A 19,106-nucleotide genomic window follows, 5' to 3' on the forward strand; every position below is an offset into this window, starting at 1 on the left:
CGACAACAGAGAAAAGTGGCAGATCAGACAGGCAACACAAGGAAGGAAACATGAAGTTGAGCATCAGATTAAGCAAGGAGCACGGGGCTGGGAGCACAAAGCAGAGCAGACTGGGAAGGGGAAGATGAGCAGGAAGGGCACAGGGCTAATTTGTGGCATGCTTGACAAAAATGTCGGCCCCCACTGTAATAAAGCATCTTCAAGAAACTTCTCCAAGTGATTTCCAAAAATATTTGGAGCAGCAGAGAAAACATGCAGCAGCACAATCAAATCTAAATATAACTGCCATATTACTGCATATGCATATTCATCCTTTGTACAACGCAAATGAATGTGGCAGAAGAAACATTTAATATTAGACTTCTAGATGATGTGAAACATCTGATGCCTTGAAGTTACAATTTACAACAAAATTCTGGCCTGCCTTCAAAGCTCAAAATACAGAACAGTAGGAAGGACACACTAAAGTGTTTTTTGCCAAATGAAGGAGACCCATACATCTAAAGTAAGCTTATCATCTTTGAACACTGCTGATACCATCAACTCAGGATCACTATCTGAAACTCGGATATAAAAACTTAAAAATGCCTGAAAACTGTTTGCATTCTCATGCTGTCTATGCACAGCAAGTTTCACAAAAGCCATCTTAACTCAGCTCGATGGTTGTAGTTAAAAATGATTAAATTAACCTTAGTTCAAAAGTTCATGAAATGTTATGTTTACAAATAAAGGATAAAAATCAAGACCTCACTGAAGTCACTGGAAAAATCCCACCGACTTCAAACGGAACCAGGATTTCATCTCCATTTCTAAGACGATGCATATTAACGTGGCTGAAATCAGTCTGATGACCATACTGTATGTAATGAATTTGCAAAATAGTAAATAGCCACTGTCAAATTTTTAAGTCTTTTGGGCGCTTTTTTTGGTTCGATATATAGAACTACACAACACTGCTCCAAACGACTCCAAGTCACTTTTGTTAATGCTGGAAGGGGCAAGCTTGGTGGATTTGAAGATTGACACACTAGAACACATTTGAATATTGCTTAAGTCTAGGACAGCTGGATACTTGAGGCAGCAAGAACTGCTGGATACCTGGGGCAGCAACCCTGGCTACTAGTTCTGCTGATGCTGCTGCCCTTGTCACCCCAGCTTAGATTTACAATACTGGCAATGCTTCAGTAACCATGTACTAAGATAGTCTCTTGTCTAATCAGGCCTGGCAGTCTAAAAAGCAGCAAGATCCGAGAAGGACAATAGCACATAAACAAGGATAATGCGAGGGGATCACTAGAGAGGGGACTTTTCTTGAAAAATCTTAACAAAGAAGAAAGTAAGCTTCAGGAAGGGAAAGAGGACACTTGGAACAGAAAGTATGTAACTTCCAAGTGTAACAAAAAAAAATGGAAAATTCAGGAGTAGGACAAGGAAAGAGATGGAGGGAGCAAGAGAAAAAAGGACTATGAAGGACACAAGCATCAAATGCCTCTCTCTCCTGCTGGAAATAATAAGTCTAATTACATTTCATGGGAGCAGGACTGCTCTCCAGAAGTAGGGATCTGAAAGAATTAAGCAAACAAGCAGGTAAGGCAAGTGTCCATCTACATTTGAAGAAAGATATAAAGAGAGTTTGAATCTGATGTGATGACTGAAAAGCAGACATTGAGGGAGCCAAGAGAGAAGGGGGTCATGAATGTCACAGTCAGTACAGGAAAACAGGATGAGAGTTACTAGCAATAAACTAATGGTGATCAGGAAGAGTAAGAGAAAAATATGGTAGCAATAGAAACAGGGAAGAAAGCATGCATATTTTGTTTAAATATTAAATAGCAATAAAGATAACAAGTAGAACATGCATTGCACTTTATTAGAAACAAGCTGAAGATACTTTCAGTTGTATTCAAAGTGAAAAAAACAGAATAAAGGAAACTAATGGCAGGCAGTAGGGCTGTGCAAAATTTCAATGAGTGTTTCATTTCAAAGCTGTTTTGATACATTTCAAGCTCAAAGCAGCAAAATAGAAACGAAATAAAAGGCTTCAAAACAGCTTTGAAATGAAATGAGGGCACTCGAAACATTTCGAGTTTCAAAGCAGCCCTATGGCGGGAGGTGAGGGAGAGCTAGGGCTGCACTCAGAGTGGCTCCAACAGTCCTAAAGAGCTCAGCTCGGCGGCAGGAGAACCAGTGGTGAAGCCAATCCGAGCGCAGCCCTGGCCAGTGGCTCTCCCCTGTCTCCCGCTACCAGGCTCAACTCCGTGGGGCTGGTGGAGCCATTGGAGCGCAGCCCTGGCTCTCCCCAGCCTCCTGCCACTGGGCTGCACTTTGGGTGGCTCCGGCAGCCCCACCAAGCTGAGCCTGGTGGCGAGAGGTGGGGGAGAGCCACTGGCCACAGCTACACTTTGAGCAGCTCCACCACTGGCTCTCCCTCTGCCTCCCGCTGCCAGGCTGAGTTCTATGGGGCTGGCAGAGCCACTTGGAGTGCAGCCCAGCAGCGGGAGGTGTGGAGAGCCAGGGCTGTGCTCTGAATAGCTCCACCAGCCCCATGGAACTCAGCCTGCCCTCCCAGCACTGCCGGACTCCTCCTATGGGTGCAGATCTCCAGATCTGTGCTCAGGATGACAGGAGACTGCTGCAGCTGCCTCGGGGCAGCATTAGTGTTCCTGGTGCTGGGTGCAAGCTGCACCCAGCACCAGTCCCAGGCAGCAGCAGCAACCTCCTGTCATCCTGAACACAGATCCGGGGGCCTGTACCCCCAGAAGGAGTCCGGCACAGCCCCACAGCCTTCCCAGAGGCACGGACCCCAGATCTGCAAGCAGGATGACAGGAGGCTGCTGCTGCCAGCAAGTGACATGAGTCTTGCTTTTTGCAGTTTGAGGTGCAGTTTCCCAGAAACCCCTACACCTATCTCCTTGAAACTTGGCAGGATTCATGTCCTCAGAAGGGGCTACTATCCCTGCAATTTTCACCCGAATCAGGCAAGAAACTACAGTTAGAGGCATTTAGATGATTCCTCATTATAGCCTATTGGCGAAACGTCGAAAACTGTCGAAACAGTTTTGACGAAATGAAACAGAACAGTGCTTCAAAACGAAATGATAAAACAAAACACTGTCCCTTCGAAACAGAAGTCAAAACGAGATGGTGCTGTTTCACACAACCCTAGCAGCCAGCATAGATGGCAGGAATTGAAGTTATGAGGCACGGCCACTAGTTAAGATTGTAAAGTTCCAGAAAGGCTGGAACTTGAGTTCTTCATTATCTAAAAAGTGACTAAGAGACAATTAGGCATTGGCACAGATCTGCACATTCTGGTGTACCTGTTAATGCCCCATGGTCATTTCAAAATCAGAGTAGTCGTCACAGGGCACATAAAAAACGCTTTCTGCTTTTGTGGCAGTTGCAGCAGAGAAAAGCAATCCAACAACAGGGAAGCTACACTGTATTTTTCCACAGTAGCCAGGAGAGGACTATTAATCCCTCAGTACCTGGAAAATGTGTCTATCAATTTTTCACCTGAGGAAAAGTCCTTGTTACCTAGTATTTTGGTTTTAAAATATTTTTAAAAACCCCAAACAAACCTTTCTGTACCGTCTGTTCTCAAGGTTATGAGACTGAATTTCAGGGTCTTGGCTTTATTTGGATTGCCCTGGTGGACTACCAGATTAGTGGTGCACAGAGAAGGATGACTTTCTTTATATTAAGAAGGACTAAAAAGTTTGGGGATAGAGGGGTTATTTTTAGTTTTATGCTTTATTGTTTTCTCCACTGAAGTATGAAAAACATTACATCTTCCCCTTATTTTTCAGTTGAAAGTAGTCTTAGACACTGCCAAAATGCATAATAGAAGCTCTCAACACCTTAAATGAAGGACTGGGATATGGAATTCTCAAAGAATCCTGACACTTTAGTTAAACAGGTATGAAAACACAGAAAAAGGGGTTTATACTTTATAAATAAAAAAAATTCTCAGAATCAGATTTCATTATCTTGATATTTGCAGTATCAGAATCCTGCTAATTGTCTTTCAAATTATTTAAGCGTTAAATGTATATAAAACATTCGTAAATAAACAGACACTTGCACAAAGAGGACTCAAGTAGTAGTAGTAGTAACAAAAACATCCTAAAAAAGTAAATTTACAAACATTCTTTTTTTTTAAATAATTCTCAACTTAAGTTTGGCTTCAGATGCTTTGAACTGTCACTTGTTGACACTGATAAAATGAGTGAATTAGAAAGTATGTACAATACCTTGCAGCCCATTAAGGATAGAAGTAATTTCTATGGATTTAACTGGAGCTTGTTCAGAATTTTTGGCTTCGTTACTATCAAGTTTGGACCCAGTCTCAGGTGATGTGCTGGTGTGAAAGGGTGGTTTTGACATGCGTCGCAACTTACAGTTTTTAGGAGAATATTTCTCTTCCTTGTCTTTGTCAATTTTATTCTAGGTTAAGGAGGAAAAAAGCATTAAGCTTCTAATCTTAACAATTTAATATGAAATACAAATTAGCAATGTTGACAGTCATTTGAACATAAAACCTACAAATAGAAGATATTACATTGTTCTTCTACAAGCTATACTACTGCTGTATTTAGGCCTGTTCCCAAACATGGGTACAAAAAATGTAACTATAATCCAAAGGTGGAATGCTGTTTGCATTCCAAGGGCTAACCTATGCTAAACCCTGTAAAATGACACTGCCTACAGAAGGTGCGACTCTTGTGCCAGACCTGGGATTAGAAGGTACCTACATACATTCTACTGATGTGGAAGGGAAAGAGGCAATGTGAAATCAGCCTCAACCACAGGCATGTGATACTACTAGACCCTGTGTTCAGAAGAGTGCAGAAATATCCAGTGCTGCACTTCTCTGAACATAGGAACTAGTAGTATCTGTATGTGGAAGGAAAAAAAAGTTTACTTTATATCCTCCCATCCAAAGGACCTAAAGACACCAGAGCTGACAAAGGTTTGTTCTTCAAATCCAGAAGAGGGAGCTCAAAAATAGTGTTTCCTAGAATTGTTCTACCACTACTAATGATGAAACTGTACTGTTTGATTTACTTCCTATTCATGCGCCACCCTTAGCCCAGAAGAAAAATGAGGGACAAGATCTTTTTTTTTTTTTTAATGAAAGTACAAAAGCCATGCTTAAAAATACTGTATACTTCTAAAAAGATGAGCAGAAACCAATTTAGTCATGCATCTGCAAGTCTATTTACAAGGAAAAACAATAAAACCCAGGCCATATAAAATAAATATAGCAGCAAATTAATCTGAAAGGAAAAAAATCTACCTTTATTTTCTTCCGATGCTTGATTTTTGGCACATTTTTATCAGCAGGTCTCACTATCTTGTCTGCCTTTATCCATTCATCATATCTAAATGTGAAAGCAAATATTGTTAAACAAATGTACATATTTTAAGTAAACATTCAAGGTATCATTAAAAAAATTCCAAAGAGGAAAGGAAGTACCAGTACGAAAAAGAAACTGCTTATAGGCAATTAATACATTGTCATAATCTACAGTATAGCAAAATCTCAGATATCTACTTCTTAAGGGCAAAATCCTCCTCATGTTTTGGTAGCAGACTTAAAATCAACGTTCTCCTTTCCTTCTATGCATACAATTTGCATAAAACCACAATGGAAAACTCGCACACTCATGGGAAAACAGATCTGAGTCCCATACTTCCATTCACATTTATAAGGTGAATTCAGCCTGTGTTCTGAATAGCTTTACTAACAAAAAACAATTATATGAAACCTGACTGCTTGACAAAGAGATGACTCCTTTTGGCTGATTTTCAATGAAGTCGGTAATATCCTATAAAGCTCTCTTGATGCCCCTCTTGCATTATAAGTTATTTAGTTTAGATCAGAAAAGGTGTGAGCAGTTAAATGCCCTATAAATAGTACCAACATTTTACAACTATCCCAGCTCCTTAGTTGGGCACATGACATTCAAAATGCAAGATAAATTAAACTGATATACAGATATCTATATATGCGCTAAATGAGAAATATATATCTTAATATGACTCGCTGTTAGGGGTTTTTTTTTTAAGTGTTGTTAGTATATATATTTCTCATTTAGAGCATTTGCTGTGGAACTGTGCTCAAAACAGAAAACTAACAACACTTAAAAAAAACCTAAGAGAATCAAATTAAGATTCAGTGGGCATATCTACACGTGTGCATTTACTGCACAGTAACCAAAAGTACTGTGCACTACAGGCACACGTCTATATGTACATGCCTGTGCTGTGCAGTAAATATGGCAACTTACATCAATTTAAGCATAAATTTGATACCTGCATCATGCAGGTATCGAATTTATGTCTGATTATTTACTGCGTAATAACTCACATGTAGACAGATGCCTTACTGGCAGTAACACTGTGTGTATGGACAGACTTGGAACTTTAGTTAATGCACTTTAATGCCTGCACATGTAAACTCCAGCCTATTCCCAGTAACTGCACAGTAAATTTAAGACGGTGTAAGCACATGTGTAAACATGCCCAGTGAAGCAGATTTATAATCCCTTTGCCTGCTTAAGATGTGTACACAAGAAGTGCCTGCATAAGAAATGCATTAATTAAAGAGAGAAAGATAGTGCGAGTGTGAATTGTGACTAATGATGATGTAAGAGGAGAAAATGCAAACAAACATCAGCACTAGATGTACTGCACTCAAAGCCATGTAGGCTTTCCCACACAGATCTGATGTCACACCTTTATTTTGACATACCTCTGTTATCAGACTCCCAGCCTATTCTTAACAATGACTAACAAATACATCTAACTATAGTAATTCTGCAATACTGACCAGTATCTTTTAGGGTACTAAATCAGAACTTCCAACTCTTTTTCGCTTATAAACTACATCAAAATTTCTCAATTTATATATTAGATGCATATCTGACCCTATCTGAAAGGCTCAGAGCAGCTTACAATAAGCAAGTAACCCAGACAGGATTCCCCAAACAACACTCCAAAACAGAAAAATCCAATTTCCCTCCTCCCCACAACCACTGTTTCCCTACCCACAGCCCCACAAACAAACCCTCCCCCACTAATTTTAGCCCCATCTCTCCCAACTACCACTCACGAAGGCATAAGAATCTCTTCCCCCACGCACATACTACCTACCCCCACAGCATGCCAGAGGCTAAATACCATGCTTTGCTCATGCATATTCCCCATACGAATAAAAACAACAACATCCCAAAAAAATAGAACAAGAAAAAGGGAGAATGATGCTTTAGCCTGACAATAGTTCCTGGAACACAAAGACACCCCAAATTTATTTTCTCTGTAATAACATGGGGGCATTTGTTTGCTAAAGAAACATACAGAAATCTTGAGTTTTCTCCCTTTGCAGACTGTAATATACTGTGCATGATCATACTATCATGGATATGATTGCAATTAAATGATTTCTAAATAAGTCAGTGATACACTTGCTAATAGCAAATTTGTTATTGCTGTGGTTTAAAATAATGTTTTTTTTCAAATTAAGCTTGCATTAACAAGATGAAAACAAACAAATCCCAAATGGATCTTACACTAGAATTGAACATATTCACAGTGAAAATTAATTGTTCTAAAACTTTCCTTTAAATAATTGATCACAGTACTATATGCTGCTGGAAGACTTATTTCATTGATTCTACCTGCTTTCAGCAACAAAAATAATCTTCCACAGACATTACCCAAGTCTAAATACTGCACATGCCTCAAATGATTGAAAATACTTTTTACGTCAGTGTTTCCCAACCAGTGTGCAGTGGCACAAAAGTCTGCCATCAGAAATGAACAGGTATGCCGTGGAATTCTGCCATGGCAATGAGCTACAATAGGTATGAGGATGGGGAATACCTTAACAGGTGTGTCACAGAAAAATTTTATTAATGTAAGTGTGCCATGGGCTGGAAAAGGTCAGGAAACACTGTTTTAAGCTAGTTGCATTCAAATCCTAAAGTTACTACTTCATCCCTTGATAGTCTTGCAATCCTCACATGACACTACATCTCAGATACTGTAGAATCTCCCATAGCAGAATGCTGAGCTTCGAATGTCAAGGACCTGAACACTGATTTTTGGTAAGTGATAGCAACAGCTTTGTTTAGACATTTGGGCTATTTTTAGTCACTTAGGCTATACAGACACTCAATTTCCTGTCCTCTCAAAATGGAAACAGCACAGCCAAATCTCCAAGGTGGCTTAAAAATATCAACCTCTGAAGTTAATATCAGTGAAAAATGTTACTTTCTACATTACTTTTAATAACACACATTCCAGAGTTATGAACTTGCTTAAATCTTTAACAGAAAAGGAAGAATTTAGGAGACAATCCAAAAGGACATCTGAGAATCTACAGATGCAGAGAGTCCTAAACTTTAAAAATGCTGCAACTCTAGAGTGCAAAATGATAACGCTGAATCTTTTCCATATTATAATTAATTGGACTTCAAAGAATTTGTTCACCTAAGAAAAGAACAAGAGTTGAGAATGTGAAAGGAAAAGATTTTTCAGTTTTAGAATAAAAGAAACATGCAATTTTAGTACGAAAATCTTAATTTCAACGAAACAAGTGGAATTCACACAATTAATCAGTGCTGCACCTCATAGACATGAGCATTACAAAAAAAATTGAAAAAAAAATTTTTTTTAAATCAAATTTGCTGTTTATTAGCTCCCTCAGCTCACATGAGTGTATAATACAGTCCCTCTGTTCTAAATAGCAGGCATTTGAAAACAAGTACGTGCAGGAAGTAACCCAACAGGAATATCTCAGGTCTTGGCCAATTTACTTTCATTTCAGCATAGGATTTTCTATACAAATCTTCACTCTTCAGAGAATTTTGAAGCAATGACTCGTCAGCAATGGAGATGTTGAGTAAAATATTTTGTGCAACTACAAGACTCACAACAAGCAAACTAACTTCTAGAGATGGAGGGAACACACTTCCATTATTCTACTGAAATCATGGTGGCATTTGATCTAAATTGCCCACTATGGCAATTTATCATAGCTATCACAATTTTCTGTACATTGTATTATCTAAAGGCATATATTGCTTTTGACAGGGTTTTTTGGCCCTATTCCCAAAAGAAAGCAAGACTAGTGTTTTTATAAAATGCCTTGGTACACAATGGTGAAAGGAGGCAGGGAGAAGCTACATTTCACATGACACTGGAAATACTTTAGGGAGAAATCTATGATGGAAAAAGAGTCCCTTTATTCTCAAAATGAAGAATGCAAGCTTGGCCAAGAAGGACTGAAATTTCTGTAGTATTCTGGTTGAATGACACCAGAAAGAGTGTTTTGAATGAAAGGCAGGAAAGACAAATGAGCACCAAGGTCACAGGATGGAAACAAAGCATTCACACTGTTCTAGAGATGTTCTTTGTTGATCCTTCAGCATTCATCCATGCTGCTGTGCTGCTAGTATAGACCACATGACAAGACCAGGAGCCCAAAGACCAAAACTTCAGAAAAAGTTGGAGTCTACACTACAGCAAAGGTACACCAGGCCCAGAAGGACTCCAGAGACAAGGCAGGAAAGACATCTTTCCCCTTCCCTGGGGCCTTTAATCTTCATATAACTAGCAAGGATACCATGTTATCAACCCATCTGAGAAAGACAACTGACCTTGGCAAACCAATATAACCTAAAAAGTGCCAGAAAAACCTTTCAGCGTAGTATTTATATTGCCCACACAAAGGGACTTTTCTCAACTGTCTTAGCCAGCAGAAATGATCAGAAAAAGAAAGAACAAGCAGTTTCACCTCTTACAAAAGAGATCAGTTGCCTGCACTAAAGAGAAGCATCCAGGAAATATATATTTTTGTCATCTGATTAGATCACCTTTTTAAGGGCACCTTGGGAAACTGCTCTGAAACAAGCACTCTATTTGTTTAAAAAGAATAACCTATATTTGGAAATTATTTATTCCAAGTCAGAAGGGTTTTGAAGATTCCTGCCGTTTTCCTTCTGCTTTATAATAACTGGCTGCTTGTCTATACAAAGCAAAAAGAACATCGCACCAGATGTATGCATATTTAAACCCGATCTGCACACCTTGACATTTTTTGAAATATTAACACGCATCTGAGGATGCACTCAGTTCAGTGGCTGCTAATCTCCTGTGGGCAAAATTTCTCCTAATGACTCTGGGCCAACAATTTTTAACTGTTTCAGGCTAGGGCCCTATTAAACAATTTGATTCCTACTCTACACTTTTCTATAGTAACACAATGGCATCAAAAATAAATTAGTTACATCAAAAAGCAACATCAGAAGAGCACTGAAGACATAAAACAAATAATCTAACCAAACCAACAGCAGTATCATGGTTTCCCCCTGCCCCCAACATTTTATATTTGTACTCTGCCTGATTGGGGTCCAGCAAAGTTGGGTCCACTGCCAGCTACCCAAGCAAAAAGATTTCTATTCAGTCTTGTGTCAACATGACCTCATGAGGTTGACACATGCAGGGGGCCCTTCTTTCCACACAGGGAAAAGGTTCTGTGAGTACATGTACTCTGGGGGTGGGGAGGGAAACAGACCCATTCCTGGGCGAGTGCGATGTCAATAAAGCCCAAACACTGTGCATAAGTGGCTGGTCTCATGCCTTGTGCTTTCTAGTCCAACAGACCAGGCATCCCTTGGTGTTGCCACAGCACCAACAGTTGAACTTCTCTCCCCATTGAAGTAGTGATTTCAGCACTAGAACTCTCTCTACAGGCTTAGGAAAACATCACTACATTCAGTTCATGTTTGGAAGATTCACAGTCATCGAGATTAGAAATATTAAGGATTTTCTGTTGTTAAATCACAGCTCAATCTCTGCAGAAGTCGATGGCACTCACCTAACAAAGAGTCCTGCTCCTGCTGGGCAGGTGGATTTTTCATGCCCTGGATGTGTCTGTATAACGTGAATAAAACAGACACACCTCAATATCAGTTTAGTCAATACCCCTGACTGACAGGCATGCACAGTTTACTTAGAGGAGCTCTCATATTAGGAGTACTAAAAGCTGCAAGGGATTGATAAGTAAATCAAGTAAATCCTGAAATAGTAAACAAAGACCTGTATGTTAGCCAAGTTCTGAGGGTCTCATGCAGTGCCACAAGCAGGCCTCTCTCAGAACAGTTGCAACTTTTCTCCAAGGGCACCTCAAATCTGAATATTTTAAATCTGGTTTGTGCTAGTGGGCTACTCCAAAGCATGAAAAACTATAGTGGTAGTGCCTGACAGTCATTTAAATAGTAACCATTATTTCCCCATCCAGATTTCCAAAAGAAAAAGACATAGTGTATAATTTTTGAGTAACTGTGACATAAGTGTGATGTATTTTGCGGTTTCACACCATAAGGCAGCCAGCCAGCGAGAGTCTGAATAACCTACAATGGAAAGACAGTTAATTTAGAATTTATGCCAAATACACCCTTTGTCACTTGCTACTTGGGACATTCTGGGTATATTGCAGGATTACCTAATATTTTAAATGCTTTACAATTCACTTTTCAACATATTTCATCCATATAAAGCTGTCAAGAAAAAAGTGAAAATGTTACAAAAGGAGGAACTGGCATGGATAAGCCCTAAAAAGAACACAGGATAGTTTTGCACCTTATAGACCAACTAAATCAAACATTCATAGCATAAGCTTTTGTAAGCAGCAGCTTGAAGTCTTGGTTCCAGGGAAACTGCATAATTCAGCAAGTAATCTTGCAAACAAGGGAATCCAGTAATTCTAGAGCAGACAGGTCTGCAATTATTTTCTTAAGCAAAACAAGGAAGGTAATTTCAGATGCATCTAATGAGAAGTCCTCTCTGACAAATGCTTGCTGTTCTCAAAACAGCATGGTAACAGATTTGCCATTTTGTAATTGAGAAGAAGAATCTCAATGTCAGTGATTTCACTAGTTTAATACCATCACCTTTCTCTGCTTTCAACTCAATTCAATACAGAAAACATTTCTTCCTTATCACTGCTGCTTTCTGAAAGAACAGATACATGCCCCTAGGTTTTCACAGCTGCAAGGCATGAATTTAAAAGAACAGTTAAACTACCAGCTCTCAATCTAATCACAGATGTCATTAGAATCTAGTCCTACGCATTCAAAACTGACAAAGCACCAAGTCTCTTGGGATTAGCTTTACTGACCCAGTCTAACACCAAAAAGAAAAACAGTTGATACTAATGAGATGTAAACTTAAATTTTCTGGGCAACCCAACAGCAAGAAGGATAATTGCATTGTCCGTTCTTTGAAATGCCAAGTTAATATTGGATCTGAGCTACGTAGGAGTTTGTTCTAATGAGAGAACACACATCTGGTATTTGTACTAGTCCCTCTACTACGGGTATGCGAAATGGGCCATATGCAATTCAGATTCGGCTTCGGCCCAAATCAGGGACAGTGATTCGATTCGTTGATTCGGATCACTGTCCCGATTCAATTCAGCTGAATCCAAATCTGAAGATTCGATGCAGATTCAGAGAATCAGCGATTCAGACACAGACACAGCTTTAAATTTTTTTTGTTGTTGTTTTGTTTGGTTTTTTACATATGTCAAGGTACCAGGTGGCTTGTGAATGCTGAGATGCTGGGGCGGATGGAGCGTCCCATAGGAGCACAGGGGGCCCCCCCCAGTGCACTCAGCGGCAAACCTGGAAGTACTTGTGATCCGCTTTTGGGTCTGCCACCAAGCATACTGGGGAGAGCCCACTGTGCTCCCCAGCTCAGCGAAAAAAATAGTCATCTTTCTGAATCTCTCTGAATTGATTTGGAGGGTTCTGATTCAATTCAGAAAGATTAAATGGTCTTTTGATTTGATTCAGATTCAGTCAGCCACCGAATCGGGCCAAATCTCTGCCAAATCAAATCATCAACTGAAGCTTCGCACAGTCCTATCCTCTAACACTGAAGAGAACTGATTCCTATTAAGGTTATTGTTCAAAGCAACCCATTTCTTAAGCACCATTATACTGATTCATAAAACATATAACAGTGATTGCCTTCCCACACAAAGGGCAGCTAGAAAATGCTGTTGAATACAGTACTTCTGTTTTAAAGTTTGAGTCAACTTTCCTGTATTACCATGTTTTACAATGGTTAGTATCACTGGATGGCTCTGAAGAATTGAAAAAGTATAGTGGAATACTGAATATTTGGAATATTCAAACACTATTTTACTCTCATGCCAAATACGCCAACAGTCGATTAAAAGCACTATTAATGTATTGGACAAGAGAACTCCAATATACTATCAATGTACTGGGCATTAAAAGAGCTTCTCTTGAGAGAAGCTCTTCCAAACAAACTGCAGGTTGAAGAATTCTTTATTAAGGACGAGGTACAAGGAAAAGGTAATATACTATAGTAAATGAAGCAGATGGGGAAAAAAAAAAAAAAAAAACAACTTAGGGGGAAAATGACAACTAAGAGGGCCCTTGATTCCAAGCCCACAAAGATCTATACTACATGACCTTAGGTTTTTAATTGTTTCTTGTAGCTACAAACTGGCTAACAATCAGAAATGAATGTAAAAACCCCAATAACATGCACACAAGGAAAGAAAACCTTTCCTGGGGCAATGATCTACTAAGAAAAGCCACATAAACCTGCTAGCTTTCAAAGCTGAAATTGACTCAAAATCAACTATCAAGTTGTATGTACAAGTTAAAGACTTCTATGTCTTAACACCCCTGTAATTCCAAGATGCTTAGCTGCTATCCAAAATGAAAGCATATCAATTATGACAGGTGCTGCTTGTAGCCACAAAATGCAACAGACCCATCTGCTCTGATACTGCCAAATCCAACTTTTCCAAATATCTCATCTGAATTTAACAAACTGGGCATGTGCAACAGGATCCTTATATATTCCAATAGTTAAATAGGAATCTTATGGGATTAGAACAATTATTAAAGCACCAAAAATGACCACCATTACCTTCTGATAACTAAGGCCAAACAACATCAAATGAAGACCTGCTGACAGCAGCAACTTTCCCATTCCTCTAAAAAGGCACAACAGTTAACTGAAAGTGTTCTCCTTATCAAATACCTCCTAGTTACAGGAAGAATACATTTTATAGCAATCTATGCACTTGTTTGAAATCCAGAGTTCATAGCACACAATCATAACTCTTCCTTTGAACAACAAAGGTACTGGGATCTACAAGATGAAGATATAAAAAGTAGTGCTGCTTAAATAAAACCTCCAACTTTTAACCTATAGCACGTTTGATAACATTTACTTTGAAGAGGCAGAGAATTTTTTCATGAAGAAAATCTTAAGATCATCTGAATTCAAACCCAAGAGGACAACTTAAAAGGAGTTTAAAAACTGCAAAACACTTTTGAAGTAAATTCAATACCTGTCAAAGGCGAACATACCAATTCCCAAAGGGGACCACAGAAAACGAGTCCTCCATGGCTGAAATGCTAGTCATCTTCCAAATCCTATCCAAACCTGAATGTGAGCATCATTTCTTCACCCCAACATACTGGTAACTAAGAACTGGATCCCACAGCCTTGTTTCTCTGACCTACCTAATGTAGTCTGAAGATATATTTTATGTAAGAGATTACCAAGACATTCCAGTAGACCAACACAGGTTTAACAAAGACTGCTAAAAATTAAAAATCAGAATCCTCAATTATGACTTGTTCCTCAGGATACTGGTCGTTTTGGTGAGGAATTCAGTGGAATCAGATGCAAACTGGAGGCATCAAGGAAAGGAGAGAAGCGACATGGCTTTTACAGCTGTGACCCTTGCATGCTGATTTTGCCAGAACGGGATGAGATCTCAAGTGACCTCTGTCTTATTTTCTTGGTCAGAGATAATAATAGCAATCAATCAGAGTCCAAATGATGCGTGAAGACTATGAAAGGCTCACAAGAGTATTTTGATTTTCCTCAACCCCTTTGATTTTAAGCATCTACAAGATGTACAAGAAGTTTAAAAAGATGACAGCTGAGAACCCTTAGCACACAGAGGGGGTCTGTTGAAACTACAACAAAGCAGGAGTCTTGATAACTGGCTTAAAAGATTTCAAGAAACTTTTGTTTATTCTGTCAGTTTCTTCTAACTGTTTTACTAAAAAAACAAATTAAAGCCTTAATATTTTTCCACTAATACCACGCTAAGCACACAAAACAAAGATAATATAACAAGTTAATAAAAGCCTTGTTAAGAAGCCAGAAGCAATAAGAAAAACTAGATCTGGACAAGTGAAGTATAATTAATTACTGCCCTCCGATGTGCAATTAAGAATCCTGGGTGCACAGAGTAACTGATACATCTAGCACCAGAGGAAAGTGTTCTTTTAAAGCAAGGTTCTCCAATAAGAAATCACTGGTTTTTTTCCTGAATGAAAATTGGTGTTTCATCTCCTTTTTTTGGTAAATGTCATGAAACTTCATTGTGTTCAGTACTTCACTCTAAAGAGTGTCTGTCTACAATTACTCAAACACAGTATCTGGTACAACTGGCTTGAGAGCCAGGGAAAGAATTTATCAATGAAGTGGGCTAATTTCTTTTGTTGCCTGGTGAGGTTTAAAAGGAAGTGAAGGAAGGAAAGAGGTTCTCCTGAAGCTATATACAAGAAGGTTTTTTCCAAGCTGCAAGTCACTAACAGGCTACATCTGTACGTGAAAAAAAAAAAATCTAAATTTAATTCATTACAATGACCTTCAAAACCACCAGTACTGAAACTTTAGGAGATGCAAAATTCTATATTCAATTAATTTTTAAAATACACAAGTGTATTTTAGAAGTAAATTTAGAGAAAGTAAATCACTAGCTAAAAGCTCAAGTTACCTCACATTCCATCCACAGTAGTGTACCAAGTAAAGGACTTCTCCACCTTCGATATCGGAATCTTTAATACTAGCTTCATACATTTTCTGATTTTTCCCTCGTCCATACCGCACTTGGACTTTCATGCCTGGTGGATAGCATTCAAACTCTTCCTCCTCATTGTTATTGTTGTCTTCTTCCTCTTCTTCCTCTTCCTCCTCCTCCTCCTCCTCCTCTGCTTCTTCTTCATCTTCATCTTCTTCCTTATTTGTGTCATCTCTTGAAAGGTTTAAAAAATTGTAGAGTTAATAAATGATACTTCATATGCTTTTCACTTCCAAACCACATATACTGATAAATATTGTGGATGCATTAGAGACTGGAAACAGCAGGCTCCATATATGTGAAATAGCTTTTTGCAAGTATTACCAGCTAAATAGGATATAGCAAAACACAGAGAATCCAGTGACAGTAAGATTAAAAGCATGACTTGGGATAGAGGGGAAAAAAATCATTCATGTAAGAATTGCAATTGTACTCTATGCTATGAAGATTATTAGCCTGTTTAATGTTCTAATCTTTTATCATTCAAAACTAAGATTTTCTAGAATCCTTTAATGCAGTCCCTTTAGCTAACATACTTATTTTTTAAATCTCACATTAATCTCCTAAAACAGAGTGAAGCATTCTTAACATTAATTTTTTAAGATACAAATTTTACAAACAGCTAGCCTGAGACTTGCTACCAGATAAAGCTTGGTGCTCCATTAAAACCAATTGCCTCACGATTCCAATGCAAGTATATTTTGAAGAAACAGATTTAAAGAAAGTTTTATGCCATGGATGTTATATAGGAACATTTAAAAGGATTGGATTCATAGTTCCGCTGTTCCTTCCCAGTTATGCTAAAGACCTTAAATAAAAAAATCAATCACTCAAATCCAAGACTTATAAATGCATAAACGCAAACACTGACGCCTGAACTTTCTAACGTAGGATTTATGACTTTAGGTGCATTTTTAAGAACTCAGGCAAATTTGCAGAGGCATTAAGAACCCATAATTTCTAACAATTTCAGTCAATGGCTGGTGTGGGGTGTTTAGGACCTCTGAGAATTGGTCTTAATTTTCTGAAGATACGTGCAAAATTACAAAGGCTATTTTAAAAAAAAATCTGGATTTTAATTTTGAGGTCATTCATGTTTTCTTAGACATTAGACTATCCAGATTACCTGCGTACAACCAAAAACACTCCCATGCTGCCTGTAGTCAGCTTTTCATTATTAAGAACTCTAAACATTTAAAACCTGAGAACCAGAAGGTGTGAAAACTGGAGAGAAGGAGATTGCTACTACTACCAGCCTTTGATTCCACCTTGATTTTTAAAATGCAATACAATCACAAGAGTCTATATCAAACACCTACTTTTTCCAGACAACTATGCAACAGAAAATATTCATTTAGCGTAGCCACTTCCTCTCTTGGAAAGGATCAAACAACATTTTACAGTTAATGAGCCAAATACATTGAGTAGAAATCAAATCACAATTATTTAATTAGCTGCCAAGAGACTTGCAAACAGCAGGCCAATTCATCTCTAGTACAACTAGAGAATCTAATGGAATTACACCAGGAATGGAGGCAGCTAGCTACATGTACATGCCTATACCACCAGAAAAATATGAGAACCCCCAATGCCAATGTAGTTGGTTTTCAAACACCACAAGATAAGTCTATCAAATGCAATATTACACAGATTAAGAATACAGGGGACTCTCTTTAACAAACATTTATATCCTTTAAGGACACAAGTATCTAATTAATGATATAATTAACAGAAATTTCAAGCCATCTACTTTGTTAACATAATTAAAAACCAACAAAGGAATTAAAACTAGAATACAAAGGCACAGCTAACTCCATAAAGCTCTTTTTGCCTCTACTCTCTTCCATGTAACCAAATCCTTAACCCAAAGAAATCAGTGATAAGACTTCCAGAAAATTCACTGGGATCAGTAGGCGGCCCATATCGCTTGACAACAGGAGCCCAGACCTGTCTCAAATTTAACTTTCAGTAATGTAAGTGCTCCCCAAGAGCTCCACTGTCAGTACTCCTACATTACAATAGAAAAAGAGCAATGAGAATAAAACCATCACATGGTACAGAAGGTGGAGTTAGGCTGTTGCAAGAGCAAGGCATACCTGAGTGCTCTCACTGTTCTGAAGATTTTTCTGGCAATTTTAAGGAAAAAACCTCCAAACTTAATTGGAGAGAATATTTTTTTTTAAACCTGACAGCAGAATCCTTAATGATGTCTAAAAGAAAAAAAGCATGCCTGAAAAGAAGCACAACTTTGCCGAAGTCTGTTCAATTATGGTGCAGCCGACTGTGAAGCAACCACGAAGCCTGGACTAGTTTGGGGTCTCTTCTGCTACCACACATCACGTAGAAGTAGTTTTCTTGGAACATCAATGGATTTTCTACATAGACTCTAGAACAGTCTACTGGGACTTCCCTGGAGGAGAGGTCTGAAATCCTCATTGTAAAGTTGAGTAACTTGGACGGTGAAGTAGGCAATGTGAAGAGCAGTCTGTAACAGGTGGAGGGAAATGCCAGGAAGTGTAAGAAGATGGCAGCAAAGATGGTTGCAGTTAAAAAAGATGCAGTGAGAAGTGGCCTGGTCAATGATCACAGATTGGAAATTCTAGAAAACTAAACCAAAGCCAAGAGTATTTCTATTTTGGGAGTAGAAAACTGCAAGGTAATATCCCTGTACAATCTCAGTGAAAGGAAAAGCATGTTCCAGGAGTTGCAAGGGAGGAGAGAATCTTTTACAAAGGCCATAATATCCTCTTTCAAGACCTCAAACCCAGCCATGCTGATGTAGAGAAAGGCATTGAATGATGCAAAGCAGAAGTTCTTAGAGCAACTGTGGCTGCGGCAATCCAGTGTGCATTGTAGAAATCTCAGTTCGATCACGTATGTATGGATATGAATACCGATGTTCTTGTACTGCTGTTTAGTCAAAATAATGAAAAAGGAAAACAAGCAAGCATTCTGGCAACAGACAATAATAATCAACTTAAAAACATAACCCCCCCCCCCCCCCCACCTAAAAAACAGCATTAAATCACAAAGCTTCAGGTACTTGAAAGGCCTCTCCTTTTCTTAAGCAAAACAAATGAGATAAAAAGCAGGGTGCATTTGTGCTATAAAGGTAGACAATAGGGCACTACCATAACTGTGTTCCACCAACCAATGAAGTACTAGGGCGCTG

At 38.7% G+C, this 19,106-nt stretch overlaps 1 protein-coding gene across 2 annotated transcripts in view; it reads right to left on the minus strand.

Annotated features, from left to right (window-relative positions):
- ARID4B (AT-rich interaction domain 4B) overlaps nucleotides 1-19,106 on the minus strand; it is a 153,153-nt gene that overhangs the window by 15,086 nt on the left and 118,961 nt on the right. The window contains exons 17-19 of one of the 2 annotated variants that reach the window (XM_014596785.3): nucleotides 15,851-16,108; nucleotides 5,300-5,384; nucleotides 4,254-4,446 (exon numbers count right to left, since the gene is read on the minus strand). In XM_014596785.3, coding sequence (XP_014452271.1) covers nucleotides 4,254-4,446; nucleotides 5,300-5,384; nucleotides 15,851-16,108 — 536 coding nt within the window. The remainder of the gene's footprint in view (nucleotides 1-4,253; nucleotides 4,447-5,299; nucleotides 5,385-15,850; nucleotides 16,109-19,106) is intronic. The other variant, XM_014596786.3, reaches the window with a different exon arrangement.

Source organism: Alligator mississippiensis, chromosome 1 (assembly GCF_030867095.1).
Source record: "Alligator mississippiensis isolate rAllMis1 chromosome 1, rAllMis1, whole genome shotgun sequence".
Taxonomy (NCBI): Eukaryota; Metazoa; Chordata; order Crocodylia; family Alligatoridae; genus Alligator; species Alligator mississippiensis.